The sequence below is a fragment of the Sinohyriopsis cumingii genome, chromosome 3, assembly GCF_028554795.1.
Source record: "Sinohyriopsis cumingii isolate HCF-2022 chromosome 3, ASM2855479v2, whole genome shotgun sequence".
NCBI lineage: Eukaryota > Metazoa > Mollusca > Bivalvia > Unionida > Unionidae > Sinohyriopsis > Sinohyriopsis cumingii.
In genome coordinates this window covers 96560564-96586706 of record NC_142963.1, presented here as the reverse complement: position 1 = coordinate 96586706, position 26143 = coordinate 96560564, and the positions used below count along the sequence as shown (strand labels likewise).

Genomic DNA, 26143 nt, shown 5'->3' with positions numbered 1-26143 from the left:
AAGGAAGACCCTAAGAGTAACGGAAATGAGATTCACAAGCATGCGTTTAATTTTATAATCTCGTTACCCTATTGTCAATAACTGACAGCACTGCATCGATTAGTGCAGTTTGGCAAGCACAGCAATAAATAATAATCTTCAGACCTGTCATCTCAATCATTGAGTGATGCATCATTACAAAGTCATTTTTCGACATATTTAAATTGTAACAGTGAAACATCGCCAGTACCGCCGATCTACAGTCCCAAAAACTGGCAAAATACAAAACACTCTTGAGTTTACTCACCAAGATGATAACTCCATGACTTAAAATTATCTCTCAGGTTATAGGATCAGTTACTGCACATATATTGTTTCTGCAGGCAATGAAATGTATCAAATTAACAAGCTAATTCTGACGGTTCAACTTTGAAAATTGTGCCTAATTTTTTAACGTGAGGCTACAATGGTTGTTTTGTGTACTTGCAACTCAAAGATGTTGTGTGTATATTTAGAGTTCGTAAACCAGTCTTCTGACCGTAAACAGGGACAAATAACCGCCTTTAATGACTTGATACTGAATTGAGTCTATGTCACGGAAAAACACATTTCATCTTGCATGCTTTTATTTGATATCTTTTTAAACAAGCAAAATTCACAAAGCTTAATTCTTTATAGAATGTTGGTAGAATGGGATGCATCTCTCTTTCCCTCTCAAAGAAAAACAAAAATTGTATGTATGTTTTAATTTTTATTTTAGTAAGTAAATAACTGACAATTCTTTTTTTTTTCCCTCCTGGCAGCAGATTGTCAGTGAAACAAATGTATGATGATTGTTCCAAATACTTAATGCCAGGAGTTAATATTACAAGAGTTACTGAAACTATTTGATGTTGCATACATTGTCGGTAAATAGCATTTACAAGTAATTGACATAAAATATCTTGCTGTATTAAGTTAGTCTGTAAATAACTTTGCAATCAGCAATTACTATCTATTTTACAGGATTTTACTAAATGGAATTCTTTATTTAGTCTTCCATTCCCTGACAAAATAACTGCATAGCAGTTGAGTTTACAATCACTTAAAAAATTAAAAAATTTCATTTATGCAAAAAACTTGGAAAAATCCTATTTGCAAGCTTGTACAAGCTTAAACTTCAAATTCTGCAAGGATGCAGACTTCAAAAAATTCTTTTTGCAAGCTTGTGCAATCACCCTTACTACCTTGCACATCGTCAGCAAGCTTGTCATAAGCATGCATCTTGGTTTGGGCAGAGCACTATAGTTCACTTAAGTAACAACAGATGTCATACTGGTGACATAATGATTTCATGATTATATCATTTTGAGATCTTCTTAACAAAAAACAATATTGTTGAGGGACAGCTTTACAAAAGTTTGTTCAGCCTGTATTATTGAACATAAATTACTGGAATTTTACATGTTTTCTACATCACCACATCTGGTGTATGGGACATTACCTTGAATAATGCACTTCACCTGGTGTAGATTACTTTGCCTTAAATTGTTGTTGTTGTTGTGGGGTTTAACGCCATATTTCAGCACACAATAGGCTATGCATGGCGGCCAGTATTAATGGTGGAGGAAGAAACCGGAAAAACCCCGGGAAGAGCCACCGACCCACAAGAAGCTACTGGCAAGCTTTCTCACATACCCACGTTAGCCGAATCCGAGACTCGAACCCACGCAGACAGAGGTGAGATGGCAGTGATCCGTAACGGAGAGTGCTTTAAACCACTCGGCCACTCGGGGCCCTGCCTTAAATTGTATTGCATCCAGTACATATATGTGCCAGGCCCCGAGTGGTCTATTGTGTTCACCTATACTGTTTACAGCCATCTCACCTCTGTATGCATGGGTTTGTATTTCAGGCTTGACCAATGTGGGTACATGAGAAAATGTACCAGTACCTTCCTGTAGGCTGGTGATTTCATTCTGTGCTGAAAAATAAACCCATAACAGCAATGGTAGCATATATTTACATATTTAAAGACATTAAAAACGGGAATATAAATATTGTAATCAAAGTCATGCTAGCTTGCACACAGACCACAAGCCTTGTTTTAATACAAAAGTGTGATTTCATTTCCTTTCAAAAGCCCCCACAAGTCTTACACAGCTGTAAAAAAAAAGAACCCAAAAAGTATATACCAATAGTTCACAATAGGGCCCAGTGGCTCCAGGCATGTTTGGTATACTTCAGGAAATTCAACGAACACAGGAAGACTTGAGTGCTTCAAATATGCTTTAACTTCTTTGGACTAAAATATACATTTCATTTTTGAAGTATATCAATTTTTAGAAATCATTGATGTGGATATATAGCTCAGGAAAGGCAAAGATTCATCAGCAGTTATTTTCAAGTCTCGTACATCTTGGATAGAGCCTAGCATCTGCCTGTACAACTTCTTGCAAATCAATATTAATCTGAACCATCATATTTATCATGATAACCAAGGTTGCCTTTTGTCTGATTCACACAACACTAAAACGCAAACAGGATATTTTTCAAAATGTAATTGGCTTGGGTTCCAGCTGGTATTGTAGAAATTGCTTTCTAGCTGCTCCGTCATTTACAGTCATAAATTGTGTGCATAATTGTATGGTGCCTAGTTTCCATAGACGGCGATATACTATTCTTTCTTAGCCTAACCAGACCCATTTCTTCTTCCTATGCTTAAAGATTATTTGCTATGTATATGCCTCTATGATTAAAACTTAAGGCATAAATATAGAGGAATCTTGGCTGCTGTATATAACAATTCCTGATCTAGGGGTTACAGTCATGTGTCTGAATGAATAAATTTAATTCAGGTTCAGAACTCTAAAATTGGAAATTGTGAACAAGACCTTATCACTCAGTACGATTGAAATGTGGAATGTACTAAAGTTCAGATAAAATAATGAGATAAAATCCTGAAATTTCTGATCACCTTACTTTACCTACAAAGACCATTAAATGAAATGATGCCAATCTAGAGTTTGAATAGTATGGTCTTTGTTGTGAGAAAATTTAAAAACAAACTTTAAGCAACATTTTGTCAAAAACTGCTCACAGAACTTAACCATATTTAATGAAAGCATCATGGTTAAAAAAGTCTTTTTGAAAGAAATTATGCTTATCTGTTGTCAGATATGGATGAAGATACAAAGCAAAAAAATTGGAGATAATAGTACCTTTAATTGTTTCCATAACTAAGTAACAGAATCTGAAGAAATTTTGACAGACATCCTACCAATCCACTGGCATGGTCCCTTATATACTAGTACCACAGGTATGGTTCCTTATTTACTAGTACTACAGGTATGGTCCCTTACTTACTAGTAAAACATGTTTGATCCCTTATTTGCTAGTACTACAGGTATGATGCTTTATATACTATTACCACATATAAGGTCACTGATATACCAGTACCACAGGTATGGTCACATATATTCATGTACTAGTACCACAGGTATGATACCTTATGTATTAGTACCACATGTGTGGTTCCTTAAATACTAGTACCAGAGACATTATTCATTATATACCAGTACCATAGGTTTGGTCCATTATATACCTGTACCATAGATTTGGGCCATTATATATCTGTATTTCATGTATTTTACCCTTTAATTTTTCACACACAATCCAGTTATCAAAATAATAATTATTTTAATGCATCATAATTTTTCGTACTTATCACTTTGTATTTTTCGAAAAATATCCAATTAATTAATCAAATGTTAAATTTCTAATAAGAAGATTTACGTTTGCAAAAGAGATCAAAAATACAGTATTGCCATTTTATTTTACAAAAATTAATAATTGTTGGTGAGAAAATACACAGATTGATTCATAAGCATGGGTGCACCCCCCACCCCCCGAAATCATACTGCAAATATATATAGATATATATAAATTGTAACAAGTTTAATCATGGAAATAAAGCTGAAAATATGTCACAATATTTAGTTCAAAACTCTTGGTAAATATCAGCTTTTGTTTTAGACTGCAGCTATGCTAATTCTCCCAGCTGTGACTGACGGACCACGCACCTCCCTCAAAAAAATCCTGTAGACCCCCGTGTGCATAAGTTCTTTTATTATCATTACAATATCTACTGGTGTTTATTAACAAATGGACAAAGGACTTTACAGACCATACCTTTTAGTATTATCATTAATTAGTTCTCCTTATTAAGTCCATCACCATAACAAAACACCACGTGCGTTTTAAAACAAAATCGGAATCCCTTTGGTGTTTTCTTATCCAACAAAAATTAAATCTCAGTCAGTACATGCTAAATTGAAGACCAGAGACCATTGGTCAACTAGCCTTATTGTTTCATTATAGTCATACAATTATTAGATATAATTTTTTTTGTTACTTTCCATCGTAAATTTGAAAGTCACAGACTCAATTAAATTGATTGGTATATACACCTCTCCCTCGATAACTCACGCACAACAGGGTCCACAAACATAACTATAAGCAAGGCGTGAGTTACCAACCAAGAGACCTCCAAAAATTGGAGAGAGAAAAAATCGCTTTGACATCAAGAAAACCGTGGGGGATGGGGGTGGAGCGGCATTAGGGAACTGGGCTGTTTATTGACTGAATCCTCATTTTACAATCACATCGATAATAATTTTTAATAACACACTTTTTCTAATGAAGTTGTTTGTTATTCTGTTTAAAGAACATTTATTTTCAAAATGTCCAGCATATGAAAGATCGTTCCAACTGGTTTCAACAACCATCATGTGTATGCGAAAAAAATCTGTGTATAAATACATCACTGCTTTTTGTTTTCTTGATGAGTCTGGTTCCCATAGTGGTGTTAAATATTGTCCTGCTAAATCTGGAGTCCACAGGGCATGGAACTAGACTAACTGTTGATACACCACCAAACAAGATTCCTTTTTTTTCAAAAACACGCGAAATTTATTTCGCGAGACAATCGTCTACATCGAAATTCAATTTGTATTGTTCAATTAGTACAATATTGATGTCATGATTTTATTGGAAGTAATAATAAAACTTCTTATCATCCTTGATAATATATCTCTAGGTGCCAGTTCAAGAATTCTCTGAAACTCGCTTGCCAGAATGGTATGTATCTGTGAAATAAAGCTCTTTATTTTACGAAGTATTCATTTCATATGGCTGTAGGATTTTCATGCCTTTTGATTTTTCTTTTATTCTACCTCCTTTATTTCATTCAAAAGACATAATTAACTTGATAATACAAAGGATGCCAGCTTTTAATTCAGTGCAACAATACAACAAATACTTCAGGAAGTCGGTTATCAAAACATGGTCAGCGCTTCATTAGGTTCTCAGAGAAACGCTCGCGGACATGACTGTTACGGTAGATTGAAGCATTTTACGTTTAATTACAAGAGGACACATTGCATTTATGATGATTACACTTAAAAGGAACTAAAAGATAGAACTAGAACACAAATTTCAATTGATAAATGTTTTTATTTAATTTGTATTTATTTATTAAAGTACTGCCTCCACACAGCGTAAGTGATATTTTTTCATTGATCAAAATTTCCTTACATATCATTAAATGCAGTGCACTAGGAATGTTGTTTGGAAAGAAAATGTAAAAAATTGTATCACCTTTTTTTAAATTTGATATTTCAAAGTGTTAGTTAACATTTCCAGATCCTATCTACCGTTTTTGATGATAAAACAAGCAACAGATCAAAGTTTCCGTTACCAATTTTGATCATGATTTTCTTCAAGTTCAAAAAATAGGGGTAGATTTTTGGGGTATTTTCTGGTTTGAAAAATGGGATCTATGCCTGACTCCACATTATAAGTGGGTTCGTGAGTTATCAGGGCACGAGCTATCGAAGGAGTGATGTATAAACATATACTATCTTTTAAGTGCTTGTTCTGTTTTGATTTGGATATAATTAACATTTTATTGCAACTCTATTCTGCAATATACCCCACTATTATCTTTATTGGCGAGTTTGAATAACAAGTAACGTGTATGATCACTTGTCCTTGTAATATCTGCTGTATGGACAATGGCTTCAATAGCACATTGACCGATTTTCATCACCCTAATGAGAGCCTTATTTCCCTACTGGCAGCCTTGCTGATTTGACCTCTTCTGTCCATTCTTGCCCTCAGTCTGGTTTCAGCTGGATAACCAAAGTGTTGTGCATGTTTAAGTACCATGTAAATAACACTGCATAGCCAAGTGGTTATTGTGACAATGTACGTCATAATTAATACAAGAATGTGTGTGTGATATGGAATTTTAACATGGCTTTAAAAAAAATTCAGTCATATCACTACGATGTCTGCAGTGTGACAGTTTATAGTGATGTCTAGCACTGAGGCATCATGACGCAGACATATGGCATCATGTCCCACCCAGTCACATTAACCTGACAACAGGGCGACCAGTCCTAACACTAACCTCTTAATGCTAAGCTCCATTCGAGGCAGCTGTTAGTACCTTATTGTAAGTCTTTGGTATGACTCTGCTAAGGATCGAACCCACAACCTTCTGCATCCAAGGCGGACACCCTAACCAATAGGCCACTGGAGTGGTAATACAAGAATGAATTGTTGATTTAGCGGTGTTTATTGATAATGGAATATAGTAGGGTCATAATATGTGAGGATTATCACAATCGTCAGGTAACTGAAATTCGTCTGTTTTTCCTCTTTGCAAAAGCTACAAAATAAAAACCACTCTGAATAAATACAGTCTTGTATGCTTGCAAAATTTTGTTTCATCTCTCTTGTGCGCACACACTCATGCACATTAACTGAAATGATTTTGAGTTCTTTATTTTATATTGCAATTTGATAATGAGATTTTGTAACTGTTGCTGTAATAATACAAGTTGCACTTAATTTTTTGACAATGTGGACTCGTATCGTTGGGTACAATTTACCAACAAATAATACCCATAACTAATACATGTTCAAACCATCTTAATCATTTTGCCAACATTACACAGCATAACAGCTACATGTGCTCTAAATGCAGACGAGCTCGCACACTGGGACGTAAACCTCTCTCTCTCGTTCACTAATAACAACAAAAATCTTTCTGAGTGCTTTTATTTTTATTATAATTAGATTCTTGAGTTGAGAGCAGAATGAGACAGAAAATAAATGTTTACTTTGTACGTTTGTACCATTAGGTTGTCGAGTAGCATGTATTTTGTAGAACTTGTACGGGTACGATCCCTTTATTTTTTTGTACAGGGTCAGTACCACCAAATGATAATTATTTATTTTACATTTAATTTTTCGCACACTAAAATTGATAATTATTTTTTTGTGTAAGAAAAATTACATGAAACATGGTAGTACCATAGGTTGGGGCCATTATATATTAGTACCACAGGTATGGTCATGGATCCCACTGTTTGATGAATGTAGTTTGGTTATTAAAGCAGCTTCATATTAGGTGGCCTTATTTTATAACACTGGTATACTTTTGTATTTTACCATAACCGCATTGTGTGAACAGACCACAATATATTGCTTCAGTATTGTTGCCATGCAATTTTTTTTTCTTCCTGCGAAACTTTTTTTAAAATTGTAGTCATCAAAATGTTGACCTATACTTTATATCCCAAATCATGTCTGTAGTTTTGTTTTATTGTAGGAGTATGTAATAGGACATGTATATAGATATGCATATACATAACCATGTACAACCAAGCATGGGCAGATAGGCATTCTGGATTTTTATTTTTTGGATTTCAGGGATGTTGAAATGCCTTTAAAAAAATACTCGCAGCCTGTATACAACATGTATTTATTTGAAAAGTGACATTGTACAATATTTCACATAAACTGCTGTAAACTGTCATTGAGGCATTTTGAGTCTTTGTTTTTTTATTGTTCATCAGATTACTGGACAAAATAGTTGAGATGATTACAATGGTACAAGATTGGTGATAATTAATTTATATTTCTATTAACCATTCATTGTTTTGTTGATTGGACCCATTTAAAAATGTACATTTCTAATGATTCAGAATCAACTTCCTTTTCAGTGCTCATGGGGAATTCTGATAAACAGTATTTTTCTGTTTATTGGAACACCTTAATAATGTATTTGGAAAGAAAATACTGCATAAAACAATATTACCTACCTAATTTTTGTATCCTTTGACATTAAAAGAATTTTTGTATGCTAGATGTAAAAAAAAAATGATCTCTTGAAGTTATTTTAGTCTGGTAGCAAGTTCTTGTGGATATTAAATAGAGTAGAAAACAAAATTGATTTGAAGTATTAAAAAAGACTGTTGGGATCAGTAAGGGCTCTTTATCCATTAATGAGGCCAAATTAGATTTCCTAGACAAAGTACCAATCTTCAGCTTAATTTTTGTACAGATTGATGTTCTTTAATGCCTTTCATTTCCAATCTTCCCAATATGAATGAGGAGAGACTTGATTTCCCTTGTGAAATTCAGACCTGATATATAGAACATTGCACCAGTCTACACCAGTTAGCAAACTTTTGCTTTGGTTGATTGCATGGTTGTTTGGATTTTAACTGCATTTTATTGGCTGTAAATATATCATGCTAAGGAAATGGGAGGTAAGATCCATTCCCAATGACCCAGGCTGTTCTGGGAGGGTATCAAACCCATGACTCATGGCTTACTAATCTTATAATTTAGGAATTGAGCTACCATCACAGTTTCCAGTTATTACAATGGGAAATAAGTTATGATATTTTTACTGGATGATTCTGAGAATTTGTTATTGTGTTTCAAAGATTTATTGTATAATATTATTGTGTTATTCTGTATGCTGCATTGAAAGCAGAAGTAATTTTTATTTCATTTATACCAAATGTCACAAAAAACCAAGACACAGTGGCACTGATCTCCCAGAAATGATTTATAGAATTGGGTTATATGTGCATTATCATCATAAAAGTGAAAACAAATCAATGAAGAAAAAAAATACTTATTTTTGCTTAGTATTCTTTTATTTCCATCAGTTAAAACATGATTTGCTGCTTAAAAAAACTTACATTAGTCTTCAAATTTAAATAAACCATGGAACTATCCAAATTATCTTTATTCTAAATGATAAGGCATAATCTGGTTTTAAGTTCGTCTCTGGCAATTGTGAAGATTGTAGAAATAGCTCTCTGACTGAGGCTTTAATCTGCATGTTAATGAAGCAATATAGTGAGTAAAAGATATCACTATTTAGTTTACAACACATTCCAGTTTGCAAAATAGTTTATTGTTAAAGAAGTATTTCAACTATAATTCCCTTCAGCAGGATTGGTAATTATGATACATGTTTATAAATTGAGACTAAATATATATTATCTGATATGTATGCGTGTTGTGAATTTTTAGCATAGCTTTAAAAAAATTTCAGTCATATTGTTATGATGTCTGCAGTGTGACCGTTTATAGTGCTGTTTCGCACTGGGGTATCATGCCACTGACATGTAGCATGATGTCACATTATCCTGACACAAGGCCAACCAGTCCTAATACAAGCCTATTAATGAAGAGTGCCAAGCGAGGCCGATGCTAGTATCACTTTTATGTCTTTGGTATGATTCTGCCAGGGTTAAAACTTTCTGCATCCAAGGCCAATGCTCTAACCACTAGGCCTATTATCTGATATAAAAATTGGAATAACATTTGCCATTTTGAAAAAAGATCAAGATAAATACTGTATATACTCACATATAAGCCAAATAATTTTGGACAAAATAAAGGCCTAGAAGGGGGGAGGGCTTATCCGCAGGCCAGTGTCTAAACTTGACAGATTTTAGGTCTTTTTGTTGACTAATGTAATGGCTGTAAATCTTTTGACATGAAACAATAATTTTGTCTGTGTCCTAAGACATAGGCATGTAAAAAAGAGTAATTTTCAGTGACCTGACAATTTGTAAACTGTTACAAAATACTATGATTGATATTGTTATTATTTTTTGCATGTGCATGTTTTCTGATTTCTCCAACATGAAGTTAAATAAAGGTAAATACAGACTTCATAATTTGCAGGTCGGTTGAGTTTACCAGGGAGACGATGCTGAAGTATAATGTACAGTACTTACACACTGCAAAGCATGCATAGGATCACTTAAATCCTTATTTATTCCCAAACATAATAGATGCAGATTTTGCTTTATTCATTGTTTCGACCAAATTCTTCCAGATAACATTTCAGCTAGTCATTAATAGCTATTTTATTTACCTTGAATCATGCGCTCATGAGTTACTCATTTTCAATGATATAAGCGATCCTACAACTCGAGGTAATATTTTTAAAAAGGTTAGCATGTTTAATTGTACAAGGCATATAACCAGCATAATTTACATGTTCACGAAGAGTGGTAATAATAAAGGTTAAAATTCTCATAGAGATCAACTAAGATCAACATCAATCAATTTTAGTTTTGTGTTTTGGCTGAACAAATATCATAACTTTCCACACAATGGAAAGCTTGATGTTTCGGTATCTCCTATGTTGATAGTCGGCGAATTTCTTTCACTTACGATAGATTCAGTACAGGCAGTTAATCATTAGAACCCTGAAACTGGCTTGTGATAAGAGGAGATTTTGACCAGTAACTATACAAGTACATTGATTTGTAATTGCCTTTTATTCCTTAATATTAGCGTGGTGGAAGATGTACTGTTACAAACTATAACTTTCTATGTGGAAAGCCATCTCAATCCATAAATTCAAAATTTGTTTCAAGGTCAGGCTCAAGTTTAGAGTTGTGACCATTTTTAACAGCTAATAAACAACCTCTGTCTTTCTTGTTTTTTGTTTTGAACATCATCCCTTAGTGAAAATTATATATTTTTCACTATTGATATATTTCATGTTGAATATGCCCTCATATAATAATTTTCATGTTGAATATGAATATAATAATTTTCATGTTGAATATGCCCTCATGTATTGATGAATATGCCCTCATGTATTGATGAATATGCCCTCATGTATTGGTGAATATGCTCATGTATTGATGAATATGCCCTCATGTATTGGTGAATATGCCCTCATGTATTTATGAATATGCCATCATGTATTGGTGAATATGCTCTCATGTATTGATGAATATGCCCTCATGTATTGATGAATATGCCCTTCATGTATTGGTGAATATGCTCTCATGTATTGATGAATATGCCCTCATGTATTGATGAATATGCCCTCATGTATTTATGAATATGCTCTCATGTATTGATGAATATGCCCTCATGTATTGATGAATATGCCCTCATGTATTGATGAATATGCCCTCATGTATTTATGAATATGCCATCATGTATTGGTGAATATGCTCTCATGTATTGATGAATATGCCCTCATGTACTCATGAATATGCTCTCATGTACTCATGTATTGATGAATATGCCCTCATGTATTGGTGAATATGCTCATGTATTGATGAATATGCCCTCATGTATTGGTGAATATGCCCTCATGTATTTATGAATATGCCATCATGTATTGGTGAATATGCTCTCATGTATTGATGAATATGCCCTCATGTATTGATGAATATGCCCTTCATGTATTGGTGAATATGCTCTCATGTATTGATGAATATGCCCTCATGTATTGATGAATATGCCCTCATGTATTTATGAATATGCTCTCATGTATTGATGAATATGCCCTCATGTATTGATGAATATGCCCTCATGTATTGATGAATATGCCCTCATGTATTATGAATATGCCATCATGTATTGGTGAATATGCTCTCATGTATTGATGAATATGCCCTCATGTATTGATGAATATGCCCTCATGCACTCATGTTTCGATGACAATTAAAAATGCAGATAAATCTAGTTTGTAAATGACACTCATAGCATTCACAGACCTCTTGCTTATCCTTATTTTCTCAGGATCATCCTGTTGTTTTTTTATATTAGGATATTTTTTTTATTTGTCCACAATTAAATATTTTTTAAATGCCACAAAAAAGACCTTTTTGATTCACAACGGCCTCCTTCAAAAAGAGCCAAAGTGATGTAGACATTTAGTGAGGAATATGCTAGTCTTATCATGAAAATATATCAATTTTCTATTTTCATCTTTTATGCTGATATTTTGTGTTTAATTGAATAAGTCTCAGCATAAAGACGTAAATCAAAAAATGATAGATTTTCACTATATGACTGAAGAATACATTTTTCACATTAAGTACCGGTAAATAGCATAAGACATTGGAGATGTCAATTCCTTTGTAAAGATTTTGTAACTATATGGTCACAAGAACCGATTGAATTTTTTTTCTTTTAAAATCCTGATGTTTTTTCCTTTGGCATCCTGATTTTATTCAACTCAAATGGCAGGGTGCATTCAGATGAGAGAACTTCATAGCATTATGTTCATCATTAATTTCCACATTTCTGCTTACTAAAAGAGAAGACTGGATAAACACTTGCAAAGTATGTGCATTGTAACTGTTTGTTCAGGCTCCCAGAAGTAGCTGCATGTGTGGAAACAGTAATTACTGTATAACATCAAAAAAGTCCAAAATTTACTTCTTTTTCATTGTGCAAAGAGTGTATAAATTATAAATTGTCTTGCAGGTTGCAAATTAAGCCTCAAATGTGCTTGGTGTTGTTTTTAATCAATCAGTTTTGCAGATTATATTAAAAGTCTCAAGATCTAGAAGCGTACTTGCACTGTTGGAGGCAATGAGAGACCTTTGAATTTTTACCAATTTGAAAATTAGTTTTCTGTATTTTAAGCTGATTGTGTGTGAAATCTTGGAGTATTTAATATTTGAAATTACGATATTTTTACATAGCTAAATGTTCATGCAATCCAAAATCAGTTTCAGATATATATGCTAGTTTGCATTTTCTTATGCTATGTTTAGTTGCACATCAATGATAAAATACTGGTTGTTTCATAGGAATAATTACCTAATTGGCTAGAGAATAATAGCTGAAAAACAATAAAATTTATTGTCAAATGCACAAAGAAAAGTATATTGGGGGTGGGTGGGATTTATTAGTATTATTGAGGTTGAAATCAGTAACTGAAAAAAGTGCAACCAGTCTTTAAGTCACTAAATGTTTCTTAAGAACTAGTATACTTTTTCATTGACATCGTCATTTTCTTTCACAAAACCGCTATTGTGATTATTAAAATTTTATTTTCATAGTTTATAATAAGAGATAGAAGTTGCAAGAATTCATAGCACTATGGTTCACTTACTAGGTAATGAGTGAAATCATATATCGATAATGTAAATATGATCACGCCATTTCAATCAGCACAGAAAACAGACGGCCTGAAAGCAAATCATTAGAGAGCATGTTGTTTTGCAGTTCTGAAGTTCAAAGCAATGGTTTCTTTTACCCCAGTGCTAGACATCACTATAAACTGCCACACTGTAGACATCATAGTGATGTGACTGAAAATTGATAAAACTACATTAAAAATTCAACTCACACACACACACACACACACTTTTGCCAGTCATGTACAATTTGAAGCACTGTATATGATGCTGTCTATGACAAATCAAACTGCAAACTGCATAGACAAAGATCTGCCATTTCATAATATGCTGGCAGATCTGGTTCTATGCAGTTTATTGGGAACAATCAATAGAACAAACAACATAGACCCTCCACTGCACTTGCATTATGACTTATACTGGTATATACGGTATTGCTAGTTTTTAATGTAATGTCACACATTTATGTGCATTGTCTTTTTCAAGAACAGGTAAAAGATTTATTGTGTGCCAACTGCAAATGCTATCCATATTATTTTATATGTTGCGTGTTACAAAGTACATAACTGTAATCACTGTGTTGCAGGGATTACTTTGGCAATTGAAACTTAGAAACTAATTACTTGATATTGATTAATCTGGGTAGTGAATAAACAAGAAATGTTCTGGTCACAAAGTCCATTCCAATCATAAAAAATGAAACATTTAAATCATCACCACTTCCTCTTTCTGTCCAGAATCGAATATCATGTAAGGAAATGTTATCTTTTAATAGTATGATTTTTCAGTTGATACTTGACAAAAGCTCTTTCAAGTTAGCTCACAGCTGATTTGTGTGAAAACCTATTTTTCTCAACAAATGAAGCAACTCACAAGACTTTTATACGAATAGGAAAGTTACTGTTCAAAGGAATTGTTGTTCTTATAGGTACCAGCAAGTTTTTTAATGAGCTACATTTCTCTCGATATGTAATCAGAATTGTATAGTATATGTACTTCTGTCTTGAGGATAGTTGATGCTTGCAGTAGTAGATCACTGTGACCTACTTTCATGCTTCAGTAATTGCAGGAAATGTTTACATTTGAATTATCTTGACTTACTGCAAACGTTTTGTGTTCATTGTGGGAACTAATTTTCATGCCTGAATAGGTGGGTCACAGAGACTTAAATTTCTTAATTTAGTGACTATTTTACAAATGTATGGTAAGTCTTTGGATCATTCATTGAAAATCTGGCAGTTCATTCCACAAAGAATTTTTTATATGCCGATCAATGGCAGATTATTCATGTTATGACATCCACCCAGCCATTTATCTGGCTTTTTTAGCTTTCTCACAATGACTTGAATTCTGTACCATGTGTATTACTTTAATTAAAATTGTGACAGATTTGGACTGGTGGTAAGGAAAAAACAACCCGAATATTTTAAGGGTTGAAAGTTAAGGTCACTGAAACCGAAAGAAGGAAAGTGTACCTTTACTTCTAGACTACATGCTTGGCCAAACCTGATGGATGTTTCACTCTTGGAGTAGATAACAAAGCTTTTGAGTTTTGGGTAAATGACACATGCAGTGGACATCATAATGGCACCCAACGTTGAGGATGGATTCTAGATATGGGAAGAACATTTAGGGTTTAAAGTCTTTACAAGTTCAAGATCCCTCTCAGATCCAAAGAAAGAGTATTTGTTTCTGCATAATAACTTGTATTTTTGTTTCTCAAAACATTGATAACTGTTTTGGCTTTTGGGCAAGGAAGGAACATGCTTGTTGATTTTTTAACAAAAATCATCATCAAGGTTGCTGTGACTAATTGGATTGCAGTTTGTTAGGAGTAATCAGTAGAACAAACAACATCGACCCTAATTTGCAGGTGCAATGTTATATGGCATATCAGAATCTTTATTGTTTGCAGTGTGACTTGTAAGCGAGTATAGACGGTATGTACCAGTTATTGTAGTGTTCTTATCATTACCTCCTTAAAGAATATGAATGTTTAAATAGGATAGAGTAGGTTGAATCAATGGTTATGTTAGCAATCCATCCTGTTACTACGGTGATTTAGTGCAAACTTAGTCTGAAATAGGGTCTACTGGAATACATATTTGTCTCCCATTTTACAGTGTTTTTCCACATAAATTTGCAGTTAATCCATAACTTATATATTTTCAAAAGAACATTTTTGTAGATTCCTTTTGGATTGTCACCATTTTTGTATGATTCTCTACAGTATGTATGAGGATGGTGCACACCATTATTTGTCTGTGAGTTGCTGTATAGTCGCAGTGTTTAAGTGGCTGTACTTTATTGATTGATGACCAATTATAATTGTTTAGGCAAACTTAAGTGTTTTAAGTGTATCCTGTGGAGGAGCATATTTTGTGTAATCAAAATGTGATAGCCTCCTTTATATTCTAGTCTGGCTTCCATAGCCTGAAGACATCCAACTCTGTTGTCTGTAATTTGTATACTTCCATTGCTTGAAGCAAGGATATCAGTATGTGGTCGTCTTGGCTCATCATCTCAGTTCCAAGAAGGTTTTCAGCAAGATTGCACAAAAATTACCCGATATTGACAAAGGAAATTAGGCAAGCAAATTTGCATGCCTGTCTAGATGGCCTAATAAGGTTTCCAGAGCATTAAAGCAATTTTTCTATTGTTTGCACATTTTCAGCTTTCGAGGACTTGTTAGCATGATTTAGGGACAAAAAACCTACTTGGGGATGGACAAAGACAATTTTGTAGGCATATTTATATTCATTGGTAAATGATCGGATTAGCCTGAGACTATTTAATCAATTTGTCCAGTGTTTATTCCAATCTTTTTGGTCCATTTAAAACCTAAAACCATGTCTGCATGATGAAGCAAAAACCTAGATATTTAACATGCATGATTGAATGCATATGTAGATGACCTAATCAGATTTTCATATTCTAACCATTTTTCAAATTTTTTAAATTTATGAACTTTTTGAACTTCAGTTATTTAGTCTAGAGTGGGAACATTCATGTTTTACAAACAGATCTAGTAATGTTCTTTGAATTTTAGTATATGATCATTCCATACAAATATTTTTTTAGAATTTTAATTTTTTTGAATAAATTTTTGTACTTTACAGTCAGCCCAAGCTTTTAATTAATGATTTTACCTTTCGTTATTTTTATTTAAAAAAAATTAAATAAAAGTGCACACAACTGTCAGACCATACATCAGTTGTTGAGTTCAGGACTATTTGTAAAACAATGAAATCATTTTAAGATCACAGTAATATTCAGGTGCAGCTGTTCTTTCTTGTCACCTACCATTTCATGAAAAATTGAGAGGAGATAATATTCACATTTCCATCTATAATCCTTTACACTTTCCCGTAAAGTAGTTTGAGAGGGTAACTCATTTATATGCAACTACAGTCCCCTGAGGCAATCTACGAAAAACTAGACTAATAAAAAAAACAAGTTCATTGATTTGCTATTCATGGTGTCTAGTTAAAGGTTATGACAAAAATATGTGTACTGCACTGGGATATATCTTGTGAACATGTTAACACAGACATGTAAGAAAATATTTTTTGTTACTAATATATTTTAGAGTTTCACAGAAATATCAGAGATGGTTTGAATACTCAGCATTTAAAAAAACCCACAAGGACAGAATGAATGGTCTTATATTGGATTCCTAGACATTTTTTTATCACTGTATCATCAGCTGCTTGGAGGAACTCATTAAAGGTGATAATGAATTTGTAATTAGTTCTTTTAATAATGGGAGAAAATCAACTAAAATTGATCATTGTACAGTATCGGTGCTAAAAAATGCAACATCCCAACACTCGGGGACTGTAATTTTAGATCAAGCCTCTCCTGGGCCTTTGTCTGAAAAACCAAACAATTTTTTAGCACTAAAGTACAAAACTATAGTATAGTTTAGATGCTGCAGGTATGCTTTTAATTTTTTTTATATTTCGGTTTTTTTGTTTTACTTCTACCTGATATATAAATGTACACAATCAGCATTGAAATGTATGTCATTACAATATCTTGTCAAGTAAACACCTTTTTCCAGATTTTTGGAAAGCATTATTTTATTGGATAAAAATCGTTTTTGTTTTTGTTTTGAAGAGATCAAATCCCTCCGTGCTTATGGCACAGTATCCATTATACATTACCAAATATAGTTCATATATGAACAAACTTTAAGGTCTTTCTAAAATTAATAAAATGTAAATATATAAAGAAGTCAATTTAAATTCAATAAATGACAAGACCTGAAAGTATATTGGTCCACCAATGATAATCTCATGAAACAATAGTAAAAAACATTTGTAAAAGGAAATTACAATAATTTCTCAGTAATGTTTCATTGTTAATATCAATTCTCTGGTAATGTGGAAAGAAAAAAATTATATGGTGACATATAAAGAACAGAACACTTTGGGATATTTAAAAGGCCAGGAATGGAAATATCTCTGGATCGAGTTTGGTTCTTCAGTCTGATCTTGTGATCACTTAACCCTTCCAGACAATTTTGGTTTTATTGGATCCATTTTAGGCTTAGTTAGATACCGGGGAGTTTCATGAATGTGTCTGCTTAAATGAACCCATAACACTTGTACCATTTATTATTGTGTGCGAATCAATACTTTACAAGTATCCAAAGTATATTTACTGATCAGTGCTGGATAAACCAAGGATTGATCAATGATCATTTTGTGTCTTTAGTTTAATAATCAGTTACATGGGAAAACGTTAGGACTGTAATTTGATATGGGAAAAACGTTAGGACTATAATTAGATGGAGCACTCCTGTCTAATGCACCATGTAATAAGACACAATATTAAGCTTCTAGGGTCATTATAGACTTTAAATTATTCTCACTGATGAAATGTTTTTGCAGTTTTACCAGAAAAGAAACTGGCCAATCAATGCATTGTCAATTATCTCCATGGTATGCAATATTTATGGAATGAAATCTTTCCCTGTTTCATTGGATTCAAAGGACTCATAATTATTTTTGATTGATGACATCTGATAAATTTTGTCTCTGTATAATTTATTCATTTATGATTTTTGATTTTTTTTGTTGCTGTGTGTTCTTGTTATGATTTCTTCAATTGATGTAGCTTCATGTACCCATTGTACTGCCCTGGTGTTCAATGGTTAAAGAGTCCGCCTCAGGATGCGGGAGGTCATGAGTTCAATCCCTCGCCAAGTCATACTAAAGACTTACCAACATGGTACTAACAGCTGCCTTGCTTGGTGCTCAGCATTAAGAGGTTAGTGTTAGGACTGGTTGGCCTGGTGTCAGGATAATGTGACTGGGTGGGACATGATGCCACATGTCTAGACATCACTATAAACTGCCACACTGCAGACTTCGTAGCGATATGACTGAAAAAATTGTTAAAAGCTACGTTAAATTTGATTTAATGCATCGAGTCCAATTGGATATGACGCTGAGTATGAAGAAAGGGTCTTGGTCATGTTTGATCTTTTATTTGTCAGATTTATGATCCCTAACTTTGGTTTTAGTACTTCAAGGAATGTAACCTAATTAGTTTAGTTATGTAGAAATTTGCAATTTTATCACTTTTATTCATTTCTTATTGATGCTTCAGTTTAAGGAAATCACAAATTGCAACTTAATTTGGCATGGAGCTTTTTTTTCAAAAGGATGTAGGTCAGGTTTGGTATTCATCTGTTTTTCCCACAAAATTTGGCAGATTTATGGATCTGTTTGTCTTAAAAGTTTGTTCAATTATATCATATTTCAGTTTTTTGCTTCTTAGTTTTGGTTTATGGTCATTGAGTAGTGAAATTAAACATGGTTTGTATTCTTAAGGATGCAGTTCATATTACATTTTCATCTTTTCCCATAAAAATATGAGTTCTATAATAGCAAATGTAATTTTTGCTTCTTAGTTTCAAAATATGAGTTATTGCCCTTGTTGACCTATAAGCATGTTCCTGTATTACACATTTCATTTTCTATCTATGACTTTGGCAGAACCTCATGGATTGAGATCATGTTTGGTTTGTAACTTACTATGAAAAGGACCTTGGCCACTTTTGAGTTCAAATTAACTTTTTTCCTTTTATTCAGTTATGGTGACTCTAACAAAAGTTTGGTCAATTTTTACCTCAAATAGTTTAAAATAGAAGATCATTTGAATGGGCCTGTGTTCACTGTCAGTCATTCATTAACAGCTATTTGTTAGTACCACTTATCCTAAACTATTTGGAGGAAAGTCATGAAACTTGACATAGTTTTCAAAGGCTTTTCATTAAAGGCCTTTCTGTGACATGCAGATGGTCCTAAGTTAAAATGATGCCAGTCAGATATCCTGTTTGGTCACAATGTTGGCCTTCTTGAACAATTTGTTATGACCACTTATGGATGAATGGTCAAATTGACATGGGGGTTTTACTAAAAGACTTTATATAACTGTTAGATGGTGCAGATCTGACAGCATGGATACCATGGTGGCCATCTTGAAAATCTTATCACTAGTCCTCCTGAACCAATGGTCATATTAACATGAAGTACTCACTAAAAGACAGGATATGTAATAGTGCTGATCTGATGTCCAACATGGTCACCATCATGGCCACCTTGAAAATATTATTGCTGCTCTTCCAGCTCAGATATTCAGATTGAATGGTGTTTTCACTAAAAAGTCTTCTTACAACATGTAAATGGTTCAAATGAGAATGGTGCTGACCTGACAGCCAACATGGCTGCCTTGATGGCTGTCACATCAATTGTCACTGAAATCTTGTGATGACTACTACTTCATGTTTACATTTGTATTGTGTTTTCACTCATACTTTTATGCAGCATCCAGATGGTTTTGTATGAAAATCATTCCAATTTGACTGCTGGAATGCTTTCTTAGTGGCCATTTTAAAAATCTTCATTTGGTAACTTTTCTTGAATGGGTGGTTGTCTTCGTCAGAGATATTCAGTAAAACACTATAACAGATATGTAGCAGGTCTTGAATGAAAATGGTAGCGATTTGATTTCCAAAATGGCATCCACAGTGGCAAGCCCAGCAAGCTTGTTATCACTACTTCTATTGAAAGAAGTGTAACATTAACATTCTTTGCTTTTTTTTTACTTAAACATTGCTTGAACTGTGTAATTGCTTATGAATGAAAATGGTGCAGAAAAGACCACCAATATATAATCCATGTTGTGAACACATTTGAACCAGACTACTTGATCTTCTGATCCAGGTTAAAGTTCACTGCTTGCATTTAATGAGCACAAGGACTTTTATATGTATTTCAGTGTTCTCTCATGATCATGGTGATTGTCAGCACTCTGACATAAATTTCAGCTTTCAAAAGTTTGAGTTGGGGATTTATTGTGTATAAGCTTTTATGCATGATGACACAAACAAGTATGAATGAATTTTTATCAAACCCAGTTTGTTGATATCTAAAGGACAACTTGAATGATGTCAGTTTAAGTGGTTTGGTTTCTTACAGAATCTGAGAAACGTTCAGTAATTATCTATCGATGATATCAGGCTCAAGGTCAAAGGACATGACAAAGATATTTGCACTGCTCTTACATTGTGAACATGTTAACTCAAATGCATAAGAAATAAAATTAAAAGAAAAACAGCACTTCACCTGAATTTGTTATATTGTAGTTTCTCTAAAAGATCTGAGAGGATTTTAATATTTGGCAATTAAAACACATGAAAAGAGGGAAGAAGTGGATTTCTCAAAAACTGACACAAATTCTTTTAAGCCAGTAGAAAATCAGTCCCTTCAAGAGACTTGTTTCATATGATTGTTTACATATTTGTCAACTGGGCCATTTCTAGTTCTTTATTTTTGTGCTTAGCTATTTCTTTGGAGGGAACATCTAGTGTTGCCCATGCCTGTCCATCCCATATTGTCAAATCAGGTCTCAGAACATCATGTCACACAAGCTGTGTTTCTGCTCAATAAATTTTGAGAAACTTTAAACATTTAAACAAAATTGTACATGATACTCATATTGAGAAAGTCAGTGTCAACTTGAATTTTTGTCATTTTCCAACAAAATTTAACAATGTTGTTTGACTAACAATTTTCATTTGCATCAAAAAAAAGTTTTGTTTCATCTCAGTAACCTTGAAAGTACTTAATGAATTCTAACAAAATATGGGATAAGGCTATAGATTAAGAAGACCAATGTCATTAGTGATTTTCACCTTTTCGCAACTAAATTTTTCTAGAGTTATGGCCCCTTTTTGACTTTGAGCTTTGCCCTTTCATTTCTGCTCAATACTTGTACATTGAATGACTTCATGGATTCAAACCAAATGTGGTATGGAGCTTTATATTAACAAGAGATGGATCAAGTTTGTGTGTCCCTAATTCAACAAACTTTTACAAGGTTGTTTTCCCTCTGTATTTAGCTCTACTGGTCATAGACCAAAAAAAGCACATGGAATGGCCTAATATTGTCCACTGTTTGTCTATTATTAGCATAAGTTTGTTTTGTTACACCCCCTAAATTACTTAGCAGATTGCTATAAAACTTGCCATACACCAACATCATAGTTGGTCCTGAATGAAAATGCTCCTCTCAGAAATACAGTATGGCTACCACAGTGGTCATCTTGAAAATCTAATTATGGCTACTTATTGGAATGGTGATATCAACATTGGGTTTTCACGACAGGACTTTGTATGATATTTAGTTGTACTTAGATGGAAATAGTGCCAGTCTGACATCTGATATGGAAAGTAATATTGACATTGGGTTTTCACGACAGGACTTTGTATGATATTTGGTTGTACTTAGATGGAAATAGTGCCAGTCTGACATCTGATATGGAAAGTAATATTGACATTGGGTTTTCACGACAGGACTTTGTATGATATTTAGTTGTACTTAGATGGAAATAGTGCCAATCTGACATCTGATATGGAAAGTAATATTGACATTGGGTTTTCACGACAGGACTTTGTATGATATTTAGTTGTACTTAGATGGAAATAGTGCCAGTCTGACATCTGATATGGAAAGTAATATTGACATTGGGTTTTCACGACAGGACTTTGTATGATATTTAGTTGTACTTAGATGGAAATAGTGCCAATCTGACATCTGATATGGAAAGTAATATTGACATTGGGTTTTGATGACTGGACTTTGTATGACATCTCTTTGTTCTTAAATGGAATTGGTGCCAGTTTGACATCTGATATGGAAAGTAATATTCACATGGGATTTTCACGACAGGACTTTCTATGACATCTAGTTGTTCTTAGATGGAAACGGTGCCAGTCTGACATCTGATATGGAAAGTAATATAGACATGGGGTTTTCACAAAAGTAGTTTTTATTGTGTCTACTTGGTCATAAAATAGTGCCTGTGTGACCTACAATATAGCCACCATGGTGGCCATCTTGAAAATCTAATTTTAGCTACTCTTCATTGGTGGATGGTCATATTGATGCAGTGTTTTCATCAAAAGACTTCTTGTGATATCTAGTTGGTCTAAAATTAAAATGGTGCTGATATTACATAAAATATGACTTATGGTGGCCATCTTGAATATCTTATTTTTGGTACTCATGAATGGAAGGTCATATAAGCACAGAAAATCCAAGAATATCAGAATGGTTTCAACCCCCAAAAGTTGTAAAGAAGAAATGGTCTTATCCAGAATTCCTGGAAAATCTTTTCAGCCAATAGAGCATCAGTCCCTTCAAGGGACTCTTGTAAAACTTTGCCCTTCAGTTACATTATATTGGCAGGGATATCAACGTCATATTGACAGGGATATCAACATTATATTGGCAGGGATATCAACATCATATTGGCAGGGATATCAATGTCCTATTGGCACATTTCTAAATTATTTTTTATTTCTAATTGTTTTTTTGTTGTTGTTTTTTTCAGCCACATGGGTTGGTGGTGGATTCATCAATGGGACATCAGAGATCATCTTCAGCACTGGGTTTGTGTGGTGTCAGGCTCCCTTTGGATATGGGCTTAGCCTTGTCTTTGGTAAGTTGCCATAATTGCTTGACTATGACGAATATCCATTAAACAGCATAGACCCAGATCTGCCATTGCAGGGTCTACACTTATTTGATATGAGTACAGCTGTTCCTTATATGATGTTGTAGTGATAAAAAAAATCAATAAATATCTGTATGTGTATTGAGATGGTAAAATAAAATGCCACTCTATTGAAATTTCAGTAAATGTGACTGTTGAGGGGGAGAAACAAAACTGCCCGCCAGTCAGTTAAAAATTCAAATATGTTGGTATGGAAGGGATGGGACAAAATGCCAATCAGTTGAAATTTCATTAAATATGTTTATTGAGGGGGAGAAACAAAATGCCAGTCAAACATTAAATTTAATATATTTTTCATTTCATGGTACAGTGAAACCCCTCAGCCAAAAACTCTTAGGACCAAATGTAATATTCAGTTTCAAGAGCTTTTTTTTGTTTCACTGAGGGTTTTGCCAATGTGCAAAAGCATGACCTTTTAAAAGGCATTTATTAAGTAACAAGAGAGAAAATATAATTATTAGAGAATAGTTGTGTATGTGTGAAAAAAAGTAAAACAAAGATGCTGTTTGATCTTTATATATATATATATATATATATATATATATATATATATATATATATATATATATATATATATATATATACATACAAAATCTTGGTTGAACAACATTCCTTGTCTCCAGAAACATTTTTATTTTAAACATCTTTTTTTAAAATGAGATACTTTTATAGCTTTACTACACTAAAAATTATGCTTATAACTATACATGCCAACCATTACGCTTTTTTGCCACTTGTATTACCAAATATTATGCTTATAACTCTCTTGGGTTTGGCAGGTGTGGTTCAGTCATACGATGTTTAGCTGGTCATTTTGACATCTTGATATGTTAGTGAAGACGAATGACAGCCATGGCTGCTTAAGTACATGTGTTGATTTTTCTCCTTTGAAAATCAGTTGAGTACATCCGATATTAAGAATACTGTTTTCTTGGTCTCCATCGTCAGAGCTTCAAAAGTGATGCTACATTTCTGATTAATAAAACCTAGAGATTTTTTGTTAAAAAGTTTAAAAAATGATCTGTGAATCATTATACAAAGGAGTAACATTAATTGCAATTAGATAATTAGCAGATAATCTCTCTTAAATGGCTTATCTACTGATATAGATTTATTACTAATTTACCCTCTTATTGTGCAAAACTTTTGGATTAGCTAATTGCCAGCCCTAAACTGAGATGGTGCACGTGTCAAGTATTTTTACCTTGTGTGCCTTGGAGACATTTTATCACCAATTAGCTTGCTACAGTATTTGCTACCTGTACATAATCTCGTCAAGCATGAGTCAGGAAATAAGCATATAAATTACATTTCCAAGCTTGATGTGAGTTTTGTTTCAAATTTGAATCAAAATTTGTTTTATTTTTCAGATTAGAGGGGATTTGGTTTACTTGGGATAAAAAATGATATTGCAAGAGGAAAAATCAGGACTCCAAAAAAATTTCAATCATATGGGAATTCCGGTATATCAAAAATTCAGTTTTGAGGGGTGTCACTGTATTTGCATTTAATTTTGTAAATAATAAAATTTTTACAAAGAAATAAAGATATAATAGTAGCCATCCTGTTTTATTTCCACCTATAATTTCATACAGTTGAAAGACCAATTTAAGTTCAGTAATTTAATTTTGGTCACAAGATCCATAGTCATACCATGCTATATCTGGAATCAAATTATAATGAAGGGCATTATAACAAGGAAGAGAACAGAACAGACCCAGATTTACTGGCACATTTTGTGATCATTGCAGATCTTGGTATACACTGTTTGCATTTGGATGTGCAGTAATATAAATGATAAAATATAGTTACATAATGATACGCATGGACACCAGTGGATTTGTTTCTTTTTCTCTATCCGTTTAACTTGGAAGGCATCTACTCTTCTAAGTAAAGATTGATTGAATTCTTCATATGTGTCAATGTAGGGTATAGGAAATTAGACACAAGACTTTGTGAAGTATTTCCATCTCAGCAGTCGGTAAATTTAATATAAAATTGAAGTGATTTATTTTAAAAATTCAAGCACAAATAGGTCTTTGCATAATAGAAATTTAAAATATTTATAATTTATAATTTCTCTCAGTTTCAGTCCCTCTGCCCATCTCTGTCTCTGTCTCTTGATTGATTGATTGATCAATAGAGAGAGAGAGACCCAGCTATAACATGCTTTGTGAACACACCATATAGAATGCTTGTCAGATGATTCATGAAATATTTACAAGAACTTTGCAAATTGCATGAAGTACTACATAATTTAGTGCCAAAATGTCCAAGAGTTTGATTTAATGAATTGGCAAGATATGTCATATTCATGAAGGAAAACAATTATCATAACTTCTTGCTTTATTTTTGAAAGTCCTTAGGTCCTTAAAAAGCTGGTAATTGTTAATTTAATTATTACTGACGCTACAATAATGAAGCCGTTAGGCCTTCTTTGTGTTGTCTTCAATGAATCCTGTGTACATTGTTCAGTCCAAGCCTTTAAGTCTTCTTTGTGTTGTCTTCAATGCATCCTGTGTACAATCATTGTTCAGTCCAAGCCTTTAAGTCTTCTTTTTATTGTCTTGAATGCATCCTATGTATGTTGTTCAGACCAAGCCTTTAAATCTTCATTGTGTTTTCTTCACTGCATCCTGTGTACAATCATTGTTCAGTCGCAGCCTGTAAGTCTTCCTTGTGTTGTCTTCAATTCATCCTTGCTCAGTCCAGTATAAACAATAGCCAGTAGATATTTGCACTGGCATCTGGCTTACACAACTAAGCAGCGTACAATTCAATGGTCTAAAACGGTTTCTAACCTGAATTTATGAATCAGTTG

The 26143-nt window shown here is 33.4% G+C and overlaps 1 protein-coding gene across 4 annotated transcripts in view; it reads left to right on the top strand.

Annotated features, from left to right (window-relative positions):
- The window catches only part of LOC149803340 (high-affinity choline transporter 1-like), a 160060-nt gene that overhangs the window by 98254 nt on the left and 35663 nt on the right, over positions 1-26143 (top strand). For all 4 annotated transcript variants that reach the window (XM_089953038.1, XM_089953041.1, XM_089953039.1 and 1 more), the window contains exon 3: positions 23140-23247. In XM_089953038.1, coding sequence (XP_089809164.1) covers positions 23140-23247 — 108 coding nt within the window. The remainder of the gene's footprint in view (positions 1-23139; positions 23248-26143) is intronic.